This window comes from Drosophila takahashii, chromosome 2R (genome assembly GCF_030179915.1).
Source record: "Drosophila takahashii strain IR98-3 E-12201 chromosome 2R, DtakHiC1v2, whole genome shotgun sequence".
Lineage (NCBI taxonomy): Eukaryota > Metazoa > Arthropoda > Insecta > Diptera > Drosophilidae > Drosophila > Drosophila takahashii.
In genome coordinates this window covers 7,856,787-7,878,234 of record NC_091679.1, presented here as the reverse complement: position 1 = coordinate 7,878,234, position 21,448 = coordinate 7,856,787, and the positions used below count along the sequence as shown (strand labels likewise).

Here is a 21,448-nt window from a genome sequence, read left to right as displayed (position 1 = left end):
GAGATGTAGTACGTTCACATATCGAATGCACACTGTACTCAGTGTTACGCATCGATTTAAGTACAGACACCTTATTTGGCATTTTGCATTTGGCCACAATAACAAAACACAAATACATTTATAATCCTAGCAGTTCCCGAGTGCCCGGTTATATGACCGACCTCGAATGCGTGGGAACTGCAGTGTCAGCATATTTGATATGTGCGACCGCCCCGACGGCCAAGTGAACATAGTATCTCTCTCTCTCATATATAAGCACAATTATACATAAGCGTCGACCGCAGCTCTGCCGGCGTCTCTGCCGACATAGCCGGCCGATCTTAGCTTTATGCAAACATGTAATAGAATTAAGAATTCAGATTGAAAAGAATAAAGCTTGGGGAGCGTACCACTGAGTCGCTCCATAATTCAACAAAAATAGAAGAAATATTAAACATGGCGACCGTGACAATGTGATCGTGAGTAAATATATCCAACTTTAAAAAATAAAATAAAAATAAATAAAATAAAATAAAATGACAATGTGATCGTGAGTAAATATATCCAACTATAAAAAATAAAATAAAAATAAATAAAATAAAATAAAATAAAACAAGTGAAAAAAAAAAACCAAACATTAAACATGAAGATACATTCTACGAATCCAAACAAAACAAGCAAAAAAAATCCAAAAAAAAAATATAAAATAAAACAAAAAACAATGGTATAACAAAACAAAAAACCATTAAATTCAAAGATCACGGACACGACAACCAGCAAAGATCACACAGTGAAAATTAATTACTAACCCTAAGTACATTATTGTGTGTCTGTGCAACAGCTAATATCAAATCAAAACAAATCGATACGAAAGCGATAGGGAAAATAAGAATGAACACGAAGAAACCCCTTAACACATATTCAATGTAAATTCAAACAAAATGCTGCAGAAAAACATTATCAAATTCAATCAATAAATGTCAATGAATAATTAAAAAACAAACTGATGAATAAAAATATATTCTCTGAAAAATAAGCCTGTGCGAGGACCTGCACCGGCGCCGCCTGAGTCCAAAGAGCCGAAAGGGAACACAAAAAAAAAAAATTTTAATGAAACAATAAAAAATTATTAATCAACACAAAAAAAATTTGGCCTGTGCGAGGACCTGCACCGGTACCGCCTGAGCCCAGAAGCCCCGGACAACGAAAAGTTAACAAGTGTGGAAGGAATGGCAAATCCTTCTACACCAACGCTGGAAATATACAAGTGCGGAAGGCAATCCGCCTTCTTTACCTTCGTGGGCGACACTTGCTCCTATTGAGCAAAGGGATAACGATAGATGAAATAGCCTGTGCAGCCAGCACCGGTCCCGTTCGGCGCGCCAAGACGGACCACGGAAAAGTGAACCGACAGCGCTTCCAAGAGCGCCCAACATTACTTTTTTTTATATAAATTTAAGCATCTGCGATGCAACCAATAATATTAATAATATTGTACAGACCAGGCAGTTTCTAGCTGCGGGTCTTCATTTTTTTTACCTAGGTAGGGACACCTGTAACACATATATATACATCCATAATACAAAAAAAAATATATATACATAAATGCCTAAATCAAGAAAAACAAATAAAAAAAAAGAGGAGGACAGAAAAATTTCCTAAACCTCAAGATTAAAGAATTAAATAGGCAACTGTATGATTCAAACTCAACCCCAGTACCATGGGAAGAGAACATACAAATTAAAAAAGAATTAGAAAACACATATAGGGAATTACAAGCTTATAAAAATAAGCAGGACATGAATGAAGCGAGGAAGCCTAAGTGCCCTCCTGATTGTAGAGGATTTAATGCAAGAGACAGGAAGCCAATTGGATTACTACAACCGGAGACCCAGATTTACAATGAGAGGATACTTTTTCAAAACTAACGTTTTTGGGCAAACTAAGAAAAACAAATTTTTTCGGCCAAATTCTGAAACGTGTTTACTTATTTTCCGAAGTTTCAGGCAAATTAAAATCGTAACGCAAGAAAAGGTGTTCGGTTTGTAAAAGAACCGCCCATATCCTTTATAGGGTCGGAAACGCTTCCTTCTACCTGTTAGATACTTTTCCACGAATACAATATAACCCTTTCCTCTACGAGGAACGGACATAATCATAACCGAATAAGTGATATCGGAAATTTATAATCTTAAGAGAATCCCGGAAATGTAATCGATACCGATATTTTATTAGGGTTTAATCTCTGAGGTAAATATTTTATTGTATTACTTACTATGCCACTAAAATGTTCCAATACTTCTTTTTCTTCTTTGCTTCTGGATATCAGTCCCGAAGTTCTCTGTTGATTCGGATTAACGTTAATTGTATAAATATCTAAAGCCTCCATCGCATAATGGACTAATTCGATATAAAAACTTAAGATTTCAGGTCCAAAAATCTTTTCATGATTCGCAAGAATTGTATCAGATACCTGAAACTTTTAAAAACATTAAAAAAAACGAAAAATAATGATTAATAAAAACATACCTTAGAGTTAAAAAACCCCCATGTTATTGTTTTAACTCCACCTACAAGAGTTTTTACTAAGCTTCGAAATTCAGCAACGTTAACGGAATTTACCCATTGTGATCCAGTAGCGGAGGCTTTAGCTTGTTCATTGGAAACTTGATCCTAATAGAATATATTTGGGTAAGCAATATATAAAAGTTTCATAAAAGTACATACATCTTTTAGATCTGGCACATTTATAAGCGGCAATGACACATTCCCAGTCAAATTGGTAGAAACTCCAGAGTTAGATTGTCCTTTGCTATGATGTTAAAATATACAAAGAGAATACAACAACTTGTAATACCTATTTATTATTTGGAGTGTTATATATTATTTGGCGTAGGGGAGAGTTCGGCAAGAGTAGTAAAAAAAAGTTTCGTTAGACATAAATAAAGAGCCATCGGAATGAGACTGGTATCATCGGAAAGGCTGTTCTTTTGGTATCATGTGGTATAATCGGAAAGGCTGTTCTTTTGGTTATAAGTTTTTCTAAGTTTTATTGACGCGGATGGTCGCATTTATGTAAGTTTATTGTTATTCTTCCCTGATTTTTACAATTCCAACGAGAAATTGTTGTTTGGCTGCCCTTCGGTCATTTTGCTTAGTTTGACTGCAATCAAGCTCATCGAACTCTCGCTTACAGATTCGACCATAACCGCGCGCAACCAATACTGCGACCATTACCAACAGTTCTACCAACCTGCAAAAGTCCTAAAAAAAATTGAATAAAGACCATGCTTTATCATATAGCTTTTAATATAACATTTTAATTAAACGTTAATCAACCAAATAAATGGCTATAAACCGCATATTTAGAACATAAAAACGAATAACTGGAAACATGAGTGTGGAAACAACAATTTTATAACATTGGCAATACTACATTATTGTCTCAGGACGCGGGTCTGATGACGTCCTCTAGCCCAGATCGCCAGGGTGTCGACGCTTCAGTCTTTTTCTGGTGTATGGATTCGCCAAGGATGCAGCTAATTGGTTGGAGTGAGCCAGTAGACGGTCATTGTGGCGACTTGAATGCATGTTGACTTGCTCTCTCACTGAGGGAATGTGCAGGTCACTGGCTAAAACCTCATTTTTCACATACCACGGTGCATTCGGAGGCAGTGCCTCATATTTGGATGCAGTATGTTAGCGAAGGGACTACAATTGACTTGTACAGCAAAACCTTGTACCTTGTGGTTATCATATAGTATCCTTAACTATTTTTATCCGACATGTTAGAAAATTTTAGCTAAATACCCGGAAGATATAAGACTAAAAAATATTTAGTAAGAGAAACGCATTGGGCATAAAATTTCCCTTCGGAAAATATTTATTTTGTGCATCGAACATAATGAAACTATTTATTACCCCCTTGCAGAGGATATAATGATTTTAGTCAGAAGTTTGCAAAGCATTGATGGAGACGTCTCAGATCAGCATCACTAGACGAGTCGATCTAGCCATGTCCGTTTGTCCGTCTGTCTGTTTCTATGCAAACTAGTCTCTCAGTTTTTAAGTTATCAATACGAAACTTTCCCAAAAGTCTTCTTTCTATTGCATAAAGTATATAAGTCGGAACCGACAACTATACCTTATAGCTCAAATAGGAAAGATCGGAAAAAAACGTAAAAAAATTCTAGCTTCGGTGTTTTTTGAAATATTACCGTGTACTCTTGGGAATATTATTTTTAAAATATTTCTGAATTTCGAATAAAATTATTAAAAAATCGGATCACTTTATCATATAGATGCCATAGGAACGGTCGAAAAATTAAATGGAAATTAATAGGAAAAAAATTATATCTTTGTTGATTTTTATTACATTCTCTTCTTCACTGGGATATATAATATATGTAGGGGAGTGTAGGTGACGAACGATTCGACTTTTGAATGTAACTTTTCCAAAAATCAATATTTTTCAAAAAAGTAAAAGCAGAAAGTTGCTTACATCTACTGAGCATATTTCTGTAAAAGTAAGACTCGAAGTTCCAACGAAGCTAAATCCTACAGCGTTTAAAGTAAACCATTCTTTTTTTGCACTTTTAAAAATTGTAGGGTAAGGTGACGAACGATTCGTTTTTTAACGTAACTTCCCCAAAGATCAATATTTTTTAAAGTGTAAAAGCAGAAAGTTGCTTAAATCTACTGAGCATATTTTTGTGAAAGTACGGAGCCAAATTCTTCAGCGTTTGGCGTGAACCATCCTTTCCAACTGACAGCACAACTAAAATCAATACAAAACTACAATAAAACTGCAGCATTTAATGTTATCTGGTAATATAATAGTTTTTTACACAAAATCAACGATAACAACTTAAATTCGTGAATAAAAAAAAATTGGCACCATACCCGACAAAAGGTTTGTCACGATACCCTACAAGGTACACTTGGAGCAAAAAGGGTGTCACTCTCAAACGGCGCAACAAAAAAAAAACGCCAAGTACCGAAAACTGTTGATAAAGATCTCATTTATACGTGCATATATTTATCTGATTTTATTTTCCACTCAACTTCGCTCTGGCACTGCTGAAACACAAATAAATTGAATAGGTTTTCTAATTTGCGCACCATCTTTTTAGAAAAAATTACCTCATAATCAAATTACGGGACTTCTTATTAATATTACAGTAAATACATTGTTGACACGATAAGAGGTGACGACTACATTTATTTGGAATTTTTGTCGTGACGTCATATGTGAGATTCGACGAGTTCGTCACATTACCCTACTCGTCACATTACCCTACACTCCCCTAGCATTTCTTTAACATTTAAAAATTTCGAATTAAATTTTATAAAACTTGGACGTCTATATTATATAGCTCCCATAGGAAGGATCAAAAAAATAATGATCTGCAAGGGTATATAAGCTTCGGCTGGCCGAAGCTTCTTCCTTTCTTGTTCATATCTGAAGTTGACAGAAAACACCTCACAGCTTCTTCAAATACACTGAAGCAAGCTTTTTAGCCGCTAGGGCCACAAGCTATTCTTGCCCCTTAACTATTTTTGCCAAACTGCCAATTGCCTCTAGAACATTCCGGCCTGTTCCAGTTCTCACTCGGAAGTGAATTTGATTTTATGCTGGTGGATTTAAGTCTGCCTGTCAGATGCTTGGCGGAAAGTTTCCGTGTGAATTTTTCGGAAGTTAACAAAGTAACAAAGAGGGATTTTTGAATCCGTGCATTTCTTTCGGAAGTAAGTCCTGGAACAGGTTTGAGAAATTCAATTTCGTGTGAATTTTTCGGATGTGAAAACTAGAACAGGGCCGATTATAATCAGAAGCATACAGCTTCGGTCAAAATAGTAGTAGTGTTGCCGCCCTGTGTTTTTAAAGGTTTCCTGTTGCAATTTATCTTCTGGTAATATTGTATTGATTATAATTGTACATTAGACTAATTGGAAGAAAAGTGACAACAACAAACTTTTTAAAAACAGGACGGCAAGACTACTACTATTTTTACCGCAGCTGTATGCTTTTATGTTTTTTGACTATGTTTTCTAAAATTTGTTTCTCCCTTAATAAAAATCATAAAATTATTCTAAGTATAGGGTTTATAAGATAAAGAGTGTATCTTTTAAAAAAAATTAACATCAAATTAAACAATATATCCGTTTGCCTCTGAGAGCTCAGGAAAGTTGGCCAATTTCAGCATTTTTCGAACTTTGAGGTCCTTTTGCTAAGAATCCTTGCGTCGGGGAACTTTTTGGAAAACGCATTTTAACTTTGGAATTCGTAACGAATCCAAAAATATAGCATCCATCGAGGTAAATTTTTGATGCTGCATAGTGTAATTTTTGGTACTGGCGATTTTTTAGTTTTGGCCTATGGGCGCAACCATTGTGCCATGTCAAAATTTGTCGGCCTGTGTAATCAATGTAATATTACCAGGAAAATTTAAATTAGTCATCAAAATCGGATCAACAAAAAAAATCCCAAGGCCGCCATTTTAAAGGATTAAAAAAAGGTTTAAAATTAAATAAACACAATGTAATCAACATGCCAAGTTCCGAAATCCCAGCTAATGTCTTTATTTAAAAAAAAAAATAGCGAAAAACATGAAAAATTAAAGTTTTATATGTAAATCCCCCTTAAAATAATAAAAATGTAAAACAGGTAAAAAACAAAAAAAATATTTTTTAAATTTTCTAATTGGCAAAGGCTTTTTTCTGAATATTTTACAAGCGTCTTCTGAGTAACTTCTGGAGGTGAATTTTGCGACACTTCTAGAAGTATCTTCCGCGATATCGCACCCGGATCGCCGAAGTCGACAACTATTATACCGTTATTCTAATTCGTCTTACTTCACTTTATTTTCAGTAACTCGCCTCAGAAAGAAATTTTTGTAGATTTTATGGGTGCACAAATTAAGACATTGTCATTTTTGGCGTACATTGCTCGAATATTTCAGGTAAGTTATATCTTTTATCTTGTAAGTAATATCTTGTAGCATTTTTTTAATCTGCAAAATCATGCTTTTGATTTTGGTAACGGTTTTAAATATTAAAATCCCAAGCCCACTTGAAGTTATTGACAATCTGTACGATTCGCTGCGTACACACACGCACCAAATATATACCCTGCAGTTTCCGAATTCAGACCGAGCACTAAATTGCACTGAGTCGACTGCGACGCCGGCAGAGCCTCGGCAGAATGGACTCTCTCACCAACCCCATCATTCTCCATCTCTCTTTTTACGAAATTAGGGTTCTGAAATAGCAGTAAATCAGCGCCTAAAAAGCGCCAGTTTCTGGCAGTGATGAGCCCCTAGAACATGCCCACGTTAAAATCACCGCAATTTTTCATACAAATTCACTAGTAATTGAGCGCTTAGTGCTTAGTGCTTTTTTTTTAGCAGTGATTCAGTGATTTTTTACTTACGCGCACACACAAAAGACGATCACCGGGTGAATCACTCGGGCCATGTCATTTGGCACTCGTCATTCCATAGAGACATTTGTTCGAGATGTCCTACCCATAGTGACAGCTCAAATGACAATTTCTTTGAAGTCACCGGTAATATCTTAAAAACTATGGTTGTGGCACTCTTTCAAAGTCAAAAATAATTTTTTTTATAATTTTGTGTTGTTTTTGGCTTACAAAAAATACCTAAACGTACAAATTTCTACATTAAGTATGTTCAGACAGTGGGCCATTTTATTACAAACATTTCTGTATAAGCAGCATGATGATCGCGGCATTATTTCTTAGATACACGATCCGCAGCTGAGGAAAACGTGGTTGAAAAAGGCATTTAAAGTAATGAAATATATATACTGCACAACTTGAAACTTCCATGACACATTTTTAAAGAGTTATTCTACTAATTAGGGTAATAAAAAAATTGAATTTTTTTTCTATATGTACTTTCCCCCTAACTAACTTATTATTCAGCAAAGCATTTCTTAGGCACTTGCCTGCGTCTTCGGAATGAAGGGTTAATGCTCCTGGAAATATTAAAAAAAAGTATTAACATTTTTATTTAATATTTATATATTTGCGTGCTGACCATTAAGCACCGCATAGAACCCTTTGCGTGCTTTTAAACCAAAAAATCGCCTAACTTTGCGATTTTTTCTATAAAAACTGGTTCGATAGATTTAATTCAAACCTTTTGTATATTATTAAATGTCATTTAATTAACATCCACTACTTTTTATAGCCGATACTATCTGCTAATATATCGGTGACAAAGCGATTGCTGGAACACTATTAAAAAAAGGCGTTTTGCGGTGTTCACTGTACCTCCGCTAAAAATGATCGAATTTCCATTTTGTTTTTACATTTCGCTTAAGAATTAAAACAACCCGCCCCCTATGAAGCCCTTTTTTTAATTTTATGAATTTTTTTCGATAGTCCTGTGTCAAAAATGCGTTTTTCACCTAAAAAATTTGACTCTCGGCCCAAAAATAAAATCTTTAAAGTTCAAAAATAAAAAAAACGCTTCATAGGGGGCGGGTTTTTTTTATGCAGAAAAATATGCGACAAATTTGAAAACGACCGGTTGAGCCGTTTAGAAATGCCGATGAACACGGACTTTCGAAACGTGGCTTTGATAAACGCACTTAAAGATGCACTTACGTACCTAAAATTTAGAGGTTAGGGTACTAGTTTTAGCATAACTTCGAAAGTTTTTGTCCGATTGACTTAAAACTTTTTTTGTATACTCTTAGGATGTTAAAATACAAGAAAAAAATTAAAAGAATCGACATTAACTAACTTAATTCTAACTTAATTCCAACAAAAAACCCATGGAAAATAATCTAGAGGTTCAGCAACAGGTTTTAAATAAAATGACCCAGATTATGTCCCAAGTTATTATACCAAAAAGCAAAATGAGTTTGCCTTTTCAAAAAGGTATGCTCTTAAGTAACAGCTCTTTAAATGAATTATATAAGTACCTTGCGGATAGGTACAATATGAAGTACCTTATTACCAGTCGGATATCGCAGGATCAGCTGGAACACTTTTTGGTGCAATGCGGGCCAAAGGTGGCCTGCATGACCACCCATCACCGCTTGAATTTAAATTCCGGTTACGCAAATACCTGATAGGTAACAACTTTATTGTTGGTATTAATTGAGCACATGTCTAACTATAAAATAACAAATTCTCATATGTGTTAGATTTGCAGAGTCTCTGTTTATGAAGTCTACGCGATTGTTAAGTATTTTCTTGATTGTTTGTCAATTATTTTACAATTCATGTTTGAATGAACAAAACTTTATCTATAAATTTAGCGAGAAACATCGAGGTTTTGGATAAGAAGGCCAATGTTGAGGTGGAGCCAATGCCATGGTTAATATAAGTTCAACCCAGCCGTCCAGCTCGTCAAGAGATCCCAACGAAGTATTAGCCATTGAAGAGCAGATAGGGGAAAAGATCGATGCAGAAAGCCAACTAAAAGATGACTCCATAGAGTACATCCCTGGCTACCTGATTAGGCGACTCAAGCTGGACTTCCCAGCGAGAATGTGAGAAGTTGGTTTTTGTGTTCTTGAAATCCTGTTCCTTTTTGCAGGCGGCGGTGTAGGGATAGATAATTTCTGAGCGTTAATTGAGGGTGGGTTTCTGAGTAGCATCAATATCAGGCCACTTATGCGCTGTGTGATTTCTGTGGCACTACGATTATAATATTTTTTAACAAAAAAATCACCAACTTATAATATTCAAAAATCCTATGATTTACACCAAAACCAAAAGACTTGTTCTCACACTTAGTTTTAATTTTTAGTAATTTTAAAATTCGTAGAAAAAATATTAATAATTGTTAATCAAATAAATTAAACTATATAACTATTATCATAATGTCTATAATAATAATATTAATTTATTTTACTCAACATTTTTCAAATAATAATAAGAATGAATGTGGGATTCAACCAAATTATAGAGAAAAGCCACGGTAAGACGATTAAAATATTTGATCACATTTATCAAGGAATTACATTAAATTACAAAGAAAACTAATGTTGTTTTTTACATTTTTAAACATTTTCTGTGAAATAAAATAATTTGATCGTCAGATCGTGGTCTAAGCCATTTTTAAGTGTTGTTAAAATATAAAAATTCGTGTTGGTGGTATTGATAACACGAAAAATGCCTAATATACCTATAATATACGTAACATTTAATGATTACGGTCCCTGAAAAGTATTGTTTAAACGAAATGTTTATTCGGCGCCAAAGTGTGACCCAACTTTACAACGAAATTTACACTAAACTTATCTGCATTTTGTATGGTATTATCAAGAATATAATGCAGGTTCACATCATTTTTAAATTTGTTGGAAAAAGTGAAAAAAAAGTGAAAATAGTTAATTTTAATCTGAAAAACAATAAAAAGGTGAGTGATAAAATAAATTTTGTCTTTTTATAATCTTTATTTCAGCGTTACAAAGGCTAGTATCACAGATATTTTCGCGATTAATAAATATACGCCTCCGGATGCTATCTTCAACACAAATTCTGCATTTCAGTGACACTTGAAATGTTTTTAATCTTTACCAGTGGTAAATGGTGTGAGGTGTTCATTAAATGGTTGTATAAATAGTACTTCAGTACTAACTTAGTTGTTTAACTTTATCAAAATATTTCATTTATTTCAGCCAGGCCGACTGAGACTTCTTGGGACCAGAAGTGTTGCGCCTGCGTTTGTCATATTTTATTTTTTCTTCTCATAGTTTTTGATATAGATACCCGACATAAAACAGCTGAACAGAGGGTAAATGATCGGCCATGGCAAACCAGGCATAATTTCTGGAGAGATCCTTTAATTTTGTGCGGAGACCTAATAATGGTAATTACTCTTATTATTACTCCTGGTCTTACATTCATATCTAAATTATTTTTGATATTTTCAGAAGACAGACAAGAAATGGATATCTAAGAACTGCATTCGGCCAAGCAAAACCCGGGAATGCTTCAGGCATTAAACATTTTTAGTTCCAATGCTTCGATTGTAAATATTATTAGGGGAGTGTAGGGTAATTTGACGAGTAGGGTAATGTGACGAACTCGTCGAATCTCATATATGACGTCACGACAAAAATTCCAAATAAATGTAGTCGTCTCCCCTTATCGTGTCGACAATGTATTTACAGTAATATTAATAAGAAGTCCCGTTATTTGTTCGTGAGGTAATTTTCGCTAAAAATGTGGTGCGCAAACTAGCAAACCCATTCAATTTACTTGTGTTTCAGCAGTGCCAGAGCAAAGATGAGTGGAAAATAAAATCAGGCAAATATATGCACGTATACATGAGATCTTTATCAACAGTTTTAGGTACCTCGCTTTTTTTTCTTTTGCGCCGTTTGAGAGTGACACCGTTTTTGCTCCAAGTCTACCTTGTAGGGTATCGTGACGAACTTTTTGTAGGGTATTGTGACGAACTTTTTTTATTCAAGAATTTTAACTGTTATCGTTGTTTATTTGTAAAAAAAATATAATAATACCAGATAACATTTACTGCTGCAGTTTTATTGTTGTTTTTAATAGTGACGTCAGTTTAATTTAATTTTAAAAAAATTTGCACTTTGACCATTTTTTTTTTTGTAAGTTTGGGTATTATCTTATTACTTCTTTCTTTTCCGTATCGAAAATAACCTTTCCGTAAATAATATATAAAAAAATGTATTTTTTTGTTTGTAAAAAGGATGGTTTACACCAAACGCTGTGGGATTTGGCTACGTTGAAATTTCGAATCCAAATTTTTTTAGAAATATGCTCAGTAAATGTAGGTAACTTTCTGCTTTTAGACTTTTAAAAAATATTGATTTTTGGAGAAGTTACATTAAAGAACAAATCGTTCGTCACATTACCCTACAACTTTTGAAAGTGCAAAAAAAGAAGGGTTCACGCCAAACGCTTTGGGATTTAGCTGCATTGGAATTTCGAATTTCGAATTTTTCAGGGATCTGCTCAGTAGATGTAAGCAACTTTCTGCGTTTACACTTTTGCAAAATATTGATTTTTAGAAAAGTTACATTCAAAAAACGAATCGTTCGTCACCTTACCCTACACTCCCCTAATAAATACACAAACAAATATTACAAAAAACATGATTTTTATTGTGGAAAATCAGATACTGCAAAGCAGTGCAATACCAAAACTGCGAGGGTCTGGAAAAACCAAAACTGGGAGGGTGTAAAAAAGCAGATATTGCAAGTGGAGGAAAACCATAACTGGGTACGTGTGGAAAATCTATAATGCGGGAAGTCGAAAAACCAGTGGATTTTGTCCTGCATTCTTCTGCCAGAGATCCAGATAGAAACCTCATTTCCCCCTTACTTTTTGTGTCACCCCCGTGTATTTTGAAACCAGAGATGGAAGAAATGTAAGGGGGGAATGAGGTTTTGTCCCTTCCGCTTCTATGGAGAAACCTCTTGAAAATATGTTATTTTCCAGAGGAATTTTCCCGGTGGGTTGGATTGCGTCGATAAAAGGAATTCAACGTTCACATATGTTGACATGGCATCCAGGGGTGGGCTGATAAAGCCATCAAACGAATTTGTTAATAAAATCAAACAGCTGGAATGCGTTTTTAACAAATTTAATGGCAAAACTATTTGCGAAAAACGATTTTTGCTGGTCGATATGATCGAAGACAGTATTGCCATCCAATTGGACGAACAAGTAAAAGAATTTTTTTTAAAACTCGCATAAAATTTAGAGTTCAGAGTTTAAATAAAAAGTTAAAAGTCAAAAAACAAAAAACAAAAACAAAGATTAGTTGGCCAAAAAAAATGTTAAAAATATTACTGTAAATAGTTTTCTTTACCTTATTTTATATTTAAGTAATTAATTTTATTTAAGTAATCCTAAAATATTTCAAGTATTTCGTAAAGATAGAGACTTCGAGAGAGAAGGTGGCGTTATAATGGCTGTTAGCCGTAAATTCCGTTATATGACAATTCGACTTCTTAATGATGACTCGCTTCTGGATAAGTTGGCGGTTACGGTGCCTGGCTCATCCGGGAAGATATCGATTGTGGCTTCCTATATTCCTCCGGGCAGTGATTCTGGACTTTACCAGGCTCACCTAGACAACATATCGAACATCCATGCCAGCTTGGAGGACTCTGATTGCATATGTGTGGCAGGAGACTTCAACCTCAGTTCTGTTGTCTGGACGTGTGACCCACAAGCAGCTGCTATGGTGCCCGGAAACGTGCATCATTCACATGAAATGATTGTCATTAATGACTGTTTTAGTATGGGCCTCACCCAAATTAGTAATATTTTCAATGATTTGCATAAGCTTCTTGATTTAATCTTCATTAATTCCATTGTTCGTTCTAACGTAAATCTTGCTGAATTTACCATTTCAAATTGTGTTGTGATCACAAACCCTTATGCTTTAACATTGAATTTTATATCTTTCTGATCCCTTTAGTTTGAGTTCCCTAAGAGATTGCCTGCTATCCCTGAATTGGTGTGCCTTACTATCGAACCCTTGCGTTGAAACTAATTATAAAACCTTTGTTTCAACTATTAGAAATACCCTTGACATCATAGTCCGTTCCAGGGTACGGGGTTCCTAAAGTCTTCCTTCGTATACGAAAGGACTGTAAAAATACAAAAACCTTAGGAATAAATATTACAAGAAATTTTCTAAAACACTTAAGCCAGCAGATAATGAAAGATACAGGCAGCATAAACGTGAGTTTGAGTTTCACAATAAATTTCGTTATAATCAATACAGTTGTGTAGTTGAGCAATGCTTAAAGGACAACCCCAAGGCGTTTTGGCGCTTTGTTATTTCTAAGAAATCTCATTCGTCTCTACCTGCAACTATGTCTTATCGGCCACTGAGGCCGATATCGCCAATTTGTTTGCTGGGTGTTTTTCCACGAGCATTGAACCTTCCAATGATTGGTATGATCAAAAAACTTTAAATTCAATTCCATAAATTTGCAATATTGGGAGTCTGGACATATCGTATGATGTCATTCCTGAAGCAATCAGTTATTTTGATGATTCCCAAAGGCTAGACTTTGATGGAATTTCTTCATTCTATTGAGCTGGCAAATCTAAAAATATAAACCGCCGTGCGTGTATTCACATGAAGAGTTTATTTGCAACTAACTTAAAAAGAGAATACAATTATCATACATTGATATTGCTCCATCTTCGTAAGAGCGAGACCTCTATAGTACATGCCAGCATTGCCAGACTTCTACAAACGCAATTATTTTCTACACCCTTCATCAATGCTTGCATGTTTACAAAAACGAAAATCTAATTTAAATGTAACATTTCTGTAAATTCTACATGTTTCTTCTTTGAGAGAATTTTTGTCAAAATATCAGCAATCATTTCATTAATACATTTATACTTTAACAAAACCTTGACAACTTGTCTTACAAAATGATAGCGTATATCAATATGTTTTGTTCTTAATGATAAACTGGATTCTTGGCCAGAGGTTGGGAACTCAAATTGTCGCCGTAAAGAATGATTGGAGTCTTCTCGTCTCCGCAACCAATTACGCCAAGAAATCGGACCTCCAGCTAGGAAGTAGATGTACCCGGTATATGACTTCCTGCCCAATCCGCGTCTACGTATCCAAGAAAAGGTTGACCACACTGCCTGTAGTGTAGCTTCATGTCCACTGTTGATGCCAGATATCTTAGTACATGCTTGATACCGACCATTATTATTTTTATACCCTTGCAGAGGGCATTATAATTTCAGTCAGATGTTTGCAACGCAGTGAAGGAGACGTTTCCGACCACATAAAGTATATATATTCTTGAACAGCACCAATAGCCGAGTCTATCTAGCCATGTCCGTCTGTCCGTCTGTCCTTCTGTCCGTCTGTCCGTTTCTATGCGAACTAGTCTCTCAGTTTTAAAGCTATCGCGATGAAACTTTCCCGAAAGTCTTCTTTCTATTGCAGGTAGTACATATATATATGAGCGAGCCGAATCGGACCACAATATCTTAAGGCTCCCATAGGAATATTCAAACAAGTATAAGAAAATTCATTGTAACTTTGTAGGAAGTAGGCGTTTTGATTTTTGACAACTTAAAAACAAAATTTAAATAATAGGCACGCTGAATCTGGAATCCCTGGAACTGCATCGAGTGAGCATTAAACTATCGGTGTTTGCTTTATCTGCAAGGGTATATAAGCTTCGGCTGGCCGAAGCTAGCTTCCTTTCTTGTTTTTTTTTTTTTTTTTTTTTTGGCCATTGGTGTCATATTTTATTATTATTTATTATTATTATTTATTATTTTGGCTTCTTAACGCTACAAGTTGTAAAACATATAAATTACTGCGCTAGTCACAACGAATAATCAATTTTATATTCGAACAATATTGGTTCTTTAATCTTATGACTTACATTTTAAATTAATTATTGAAAATACAGAATGACAAATATAGTTAAGTCGAATTAAAAAGCGAAGGAAGAGGTTTTGGGGATAAGTCGCAATGTTAAGATAGGAGAATACAGCTTATAGCAAACTGGAGCTGCTATTTTTTAGGTGTGAACGAAGTTTTGTCTTAAATCGTGGTGCGCTCCGAGTTTCTTTTATGTAATTGGGAAGTTCATTCCACGTTCTAATCGCATTAACAAAAAATGTCTATTTGAAAGCAGAAACCTGTGCCGGATGCATATAATATTCTTTGTTCTTGTAGATCTGGAGTATTGTAGTTTTTCGAATAAGTACGATGGCTCTCTGGTGTATATAACTTTGTGTAAAAAGATTATTGTTCGGCTTTAAATATAATCTGCCAAGCTAAGGTTAAATATTTTGTAAGCAAATTGAGTTACATGGTCGGATCTATGCAAATTAAATATAAAACGCGCAATACTATTGTATGCTACTTTCAGTTTATGTTGGCTTGCAAAATCACAATTTGCATAGATCTTTAGACCATAGAAGAGTGTGGGTATTAGACAAGACTTCGCAATAAGTAGAGTCACAGTAACAGGTATGGAACATTTAACTAGTGACAAGGATCTTATTAGCCCATATGTTTTGCCTATCGCTTTATTTACGTGGTCATCCCTATTCAATGTTCTATTGAATGTGATACCCGGATTTTGGCGGTTTCCACGTACTCAATTGGTGTGTTATTTATCATCAGGGGGCTTAGTGTTTTATTGCATAACTTATTTTTAAAAATGATCAAGCACTTTGATTTTGATGGATTGATGGCGAGACCGTTGTTATTTGCCCATTCATTTACTTTACCAAGCTCCATTCTACAAATATCTAAACACTCACTAATTCTATTAAAGGGACGACTAACATATATCTGGACATCATCAACATATAAATGGACGCTACATGGCGACAACACAGACGGAAGATCTTTTATATAGAGGGTGAATAATAGTGGTCCGAGAACCGAACCCTGGGGTACACTTCGCTTCAGATACGCAAACGAAGAACAAATATTTGGCGATATTCGGTGTGTGGGTCCTGATTCCGTTGAGCCAGTTTGGAAACGGAATGCAAAATGTCCCCGCCTGGTTGTAAGTGCAAGCCACATTAGCTCGCCGACAGCTGACTGGTATAGAGTTGGATCAACCTTTTTGCACTGATTGCTAGTGCATGCTACCTGGAATCCAGCATCCAGTGGTGTAGCCGCCTGTCTGCAATCCTCAATGCCGTGTGCATGCAGCAGATCCTTTATATACTCCGAATGGCCCAGGGAAAGGTATAGTGAGCCTTTGTCCACGCATTCGAAAGACTTAGAGATACACGATTTGATTCTGACCAGATCCTCTTTTGACTGACAGGCTACCAGAATGTCATCGACATATACGAGGATTAGCGAAAGGTTTCCATTTCCAGTCTGCTTGTAAAGACATGGTTCGTTCTCGCAAGCAATGAAGCCGAGCTTAACCAGGGTACTGTCAAGCATGGAATTCCATTCCCTTCCTGACTGCTTTAATCCGTATATCGCCTTGTTGAAAAGCAATCTTTTCCCAGGACGAGTCTGATCGATGTACCCCTCCGGTTGCTCCAAGTATACCGTCTCGCTAAGATCGCTGTTTAAATACGCTGTACATACGTCCATCTGATGCAGGTACAGACCGAGCTCTGCTGCTAAGGCCAATATAAAATGCACGCTTTCTAGCCTGCAAACTGGAGATAAAGTTTCTTGATAGTTAACGCCGTACTGCTGGGACCATCCTTTTGCAACCAGACTTGCCTTGAAGCGTTCTATTTGGCCATCCTTGTCGTGCTTAACGTTGAATACCCATTTGCATCCGATCGCACGCTGATTTCTTGGTAAATCTGCCATCTGCCAGGTTTGGTTTGCGTGAAGAGAATCATATTCCCTTTGCATAGCTACGCGCCATTCGGATGCATACGGACTGCTCATAGCCTCTTTAAATGTTGCTGGTATCGGGACATCGTTTGACACCAAGGCACCTAGGATTTTGTACGGCTTTTTTGGACGACCAGGCTTGCCAGTCCGGATGAGCTTCGGCCGACCAGGCCCTACACGTATCTAATTTTGGTCATCTTTCTCATCCTGTTCTTTCTTGTCCTTTTCGTCCTTGTCCTTTTTGTCCTTATCCTTTTCGACAGATTCTGATGCACTCTTGAACTGATCGGAACTTTCACTAGACTACTAGTCGCGTAGTTGAATCGTACAGGCGATAAACTTTGGCCGCCACCGAGTATCCAACCATTGTATATTCTTTGCCTTTTGGTTGAAACTTGCTTCCCTTTCGCCGTCTTGTATGACCATTGCGTTTTGTAGACCGAATTTCACCGTGCACCTGTTTTTCACCGCACTGCTAACTGACATAAAATTGCCATGCATTTTTGGAACATAAAACACATTCTTCAATGTTAATGTACACAGCTCTGTCTGCAACTTTACATCACCTTTTCCTTCAGCTTCAAGGAAACCAGCATTGGCAAGCTCGATCATCTCTGTGTGTTTTTCTAGTTTAGTGAAAAGCTCTTTTTGACAACACATATGGCTTCTTACCCCACTGTCCAGACACCACGTCGAGTTTTGGAAATTGCTGGCGTCCAACGCATTTAGCAAGCTGCACTGTCGGTTCGATGTGCGAATGTGGTTGTCTCTGTCGACCGCTTGCGGACACTGGGACTTTGTATGTCCACGCTCGCCGCACTTGAAACAGACGATATTATTCCTTTTCTTCTGCTCATTCGTCTTTTTTGCGCCTTCGTTCGCCTTCTTCTTTGAGCTTAATGCAGAGAGTTTCAAACAAGTGCAATTCATCTCTGGTCTCGATAGCCACCACGAAATTTTCGAATTGTTCTGAAAGGCTCGACAGTAGAACAATTGTGCTTAGCTTCTCGTTTAGATCGATTCCAACTGAAGTTAGACCATCCAAAACTTTCAGGAATTCGTTCATATAGCTGGATATATTTTGGCCATGTCCCATTCGCTTTCCAAGCAATTTCTTGAGCAACTGTACCTTCCGTACCGGACCACGAGGCTGATGTACTTGTTTTAGCTTTCCCCATGCTTCTAGCGAGTTCTGACAATTGTTTATGTAGGCCAATCGACTCCTTCAGGTGCATTTGTAGCAGTCAAATCTCCGGACGTTACACTTCACAATCCAGAATGCACCAACACAGATCGCATCTGTATGCTACACGAATCATAGTTATTGTCTTCTAACTTATCTATTTGATATAGACCATTCATATTTGTCTTCTGAGTTACACAAAGGTCTTAACTAACTGAGCTGGCAAATCTAAAAATATAAACCGCCGTGCGTGTGTTCACATGAAGAGTTTATTTGCAACTAACTTAAAAAGAGAATACAATTATCATACATTGTTATTGTTCCATCTGCGTAAGAGCGAGACCTCTATAGTACATGCCAGCATTGCCAGACTTCAACAAACGCAATTATTTTCTACACATTCTTCCTGAAGAATTGTATTGGCAGTCTTCACCTACCTCTGCAGATCTTGTTTTCCTCTTCTTTGTCTCAGGGTAGATTCCCAATTAGCTGGAAAATTTCCAGAGTGATGCCGGTCCATCAAGGAGAAAGTAAATTTGATATTTCGAATTATAGGCCGATTGCTAAAATCGGTAACATTGCTAAATTGTTCAAAAGAATAATTTTCCAAAAATCATCGTTCTCAATAAGGTCTTATATATAACCTAACCAACATGGCTTCATGCCTGGTCGATCTACGACGACCAACTTGGCTATTTTTTCGAGTCACTGCGTACATGCATTTGAGGATCACTCACATATGGACACGATTTACACAGATTTTGCAAAGCTTTTTACAAGGTGTCTCACTCTGCCCTTAAGGCTAAAATTTCTAAACTAGGCTTTCTCTCGAAAGTTCTTAATTGGATAGCATCGTATTTGGATAACCGGCGCTATCATGTTGAATATAAAGCGACATCAGGACTTCCTAAGGCTCTCTTGGCTCTTTACTTTTTATTATTTTTATAAATGACATTTGTACATGTATTAAATTTTCTAACTTCCTTCTTTATGCGGATGATCTAAAAATTTATAGGACTGTCATTACCGTAAATGATTCGACATTGTCTCAATCAGACCTAGATAGTGTCGGTATTTGGTGTTCCAAGAATAGTTTGCCTTTAAACCTTTACAAATGCCACATCGTTCGTTATGCGATACGTTCTAAACCATCCCATCCACTTATCTCATCAATAACCACCCTCTCTCTGTTTTGAATGAAATAGTTGACCTGCGGTATTATTTGATGACAAATTTCTATTTAATGAACATCTGAATTTTATACTACCAAAAGCAGATGCAATGTTCCGCTTTGTTAAGCGAAACACGGTCTTATTCAAAGATCCGTATTCGCGGATCCGTTCCAGGGCCGAATATGGATCCTTTATTTCTAATCCCTCAGGAAGTGTCCAAATCAATAGGATTGAGAGGTTGCAGAAAAAGTTTTTAAAGTTTGCATTGCGATCCTTGCATTTTACTGATCCGGCTCGCCCTATGCTAGCCAGTATTCCCTGCTTCACACTTGTTCCTTGAAAAACTATCGAAAAATACCATAAAACAGTCATACTAACAGCTAATGATATAAACAAAATTTCAAACTAATAAAAAACAATGTCGGCAGAAAGAAAGTTTCGCGGTAAAAATTATACCGATACACAGGACACAATTCTTGTAGAACTGGTGTCTTCGGAATCGCCTCCGGGAGATTGAATTCTTACATGCGTGCAATCTATGGTTCCTATGACTTTCGGAAACTTGGCTATTTTATAAAAACAACATTTTCTTGAAGATCTTTAATACGCCGGTACTTCATAAATTGTTTTGAAAAAGACGCTATAGCAAAATAAATGCCCTTAACAACTCGACTGGCTGTGGCCACGCTAACACCACAAAAATTGCCTACAGTTATAAGAAAACTGCCGCTTGCGTAGAATCTAAGAGCTATTAGAAGCTTAACCCATGGCTGTATTATCGTTTTCCGATAATAATAGTTTTTGATTATATGGAATTAGTTAAATCAAATGAATGCACTTACTGCTTTACTTTAAATTTTTCTAAAACTAAATTTCTCTAAAACAAATTTCACCGCTTTTTCTCAAGCGAGCCCTTTTAACAAATTCTTCATCACTGTAATGTTCGAAGTAATTTCGTTGGTCGTGATATCTGCGCCGATAGGTTCGCACTTCAGACAATTCGACGATATCCCACAGAGTTTGAAGATAAATCGCTCGGGAATTCATTTTAAAATTAATTGGATGACTTTAACAATTTTGATTTGTATTTAACTGTAAATACAATGCCCTGTTTTCGAATGAAGAGTAGAACCAGATTGACAACGCTCAAATGTCTGGCAACACTTCCGCACAATCCAACCGCACAAATTTTGCACGGTGGATGAAGACCCGAGACAAAATTTGTCCCTACCTGCGCTAACATAAGGACGAGTAAACCATTTTTTGTTTATCGCTCCGTTGTCCCGGCAGGCAAACTAAAGTACGGACGAGAAAACGGCCCTTAGAATGTTTAATTCCTTGCCTACAAGCATTAGATTCAGCTGGGGGCCAAGAAGGCATATTATACCCTTGCAGAGGGTATAAATGACCCGAAGCAGTTTTATAACTTTGTCAACGCAAAGCGAAAGTCATCAGCTTTGCCTTCATCGGTTCGATTTAACTCAATGGAGGCATCGACTGACTCTGAAATTGCTGATTTATTCTCTGACTTTTTCCAAACTACTTATAGCTCTTCTTCATGGTCAGAATCAAATTACCGTAATCCCTTAAATAGGGCAAATTGTATTTTTTCCCCTATAATTACCGAAAGTTCTCTCTTAAGAAATTTAACATCAACAACGCCAACTTATTCTCCCGGTCCTGATGGACTTCCTGGGTGTGTGCCTAAGTTTTGTGCATCAACCATCTGCAAACCTATTCTTAAACTTTTTCAATTGTCTATTTCATCATCA

General features: G+C 36.3%; 1 protein-coding gene across 12 annotated transcripts in view; it reads right to left on the bottom strand.

Annotated features, from left to right (window-relative positions):
• Positions 1 to 21,448, bottom strand: part of Nipped-A (Transcription-associated protein Nipped-A) — a 520,496-nt gene that overhangs the window by 311,927 nt on the left and 187,121 nt on the right. For 10 of the 12 annotated variants that reach the window (XM_070213836.1, XM_070213837.1, XM_070213827.1 and 7 more), the window contains 3 exons: positions 2,707 to 2,791; positions 2,509 to 2,652; positions 2,255 to 2,458 (listed from right to left, as the gene is read on the bottom strand). In XM_070213836.1, the coding sequence (XP_070069937.1) occupies positions 2,255 to 2,458; positions 2,509 to 2,652; positions 2,707 to 2,791 (433 nt within the window). Of the gene's footprint in view, positions 1 to 2,254; positions 2,459 to 2,508; positions 2,653 to 2,706; positions 2,792 to 21,448 lie in introns of those variants that run through there. The other 2 variants (XM_070213828.1, XR_011418193.1) reach the window with 2 other exon arrangements.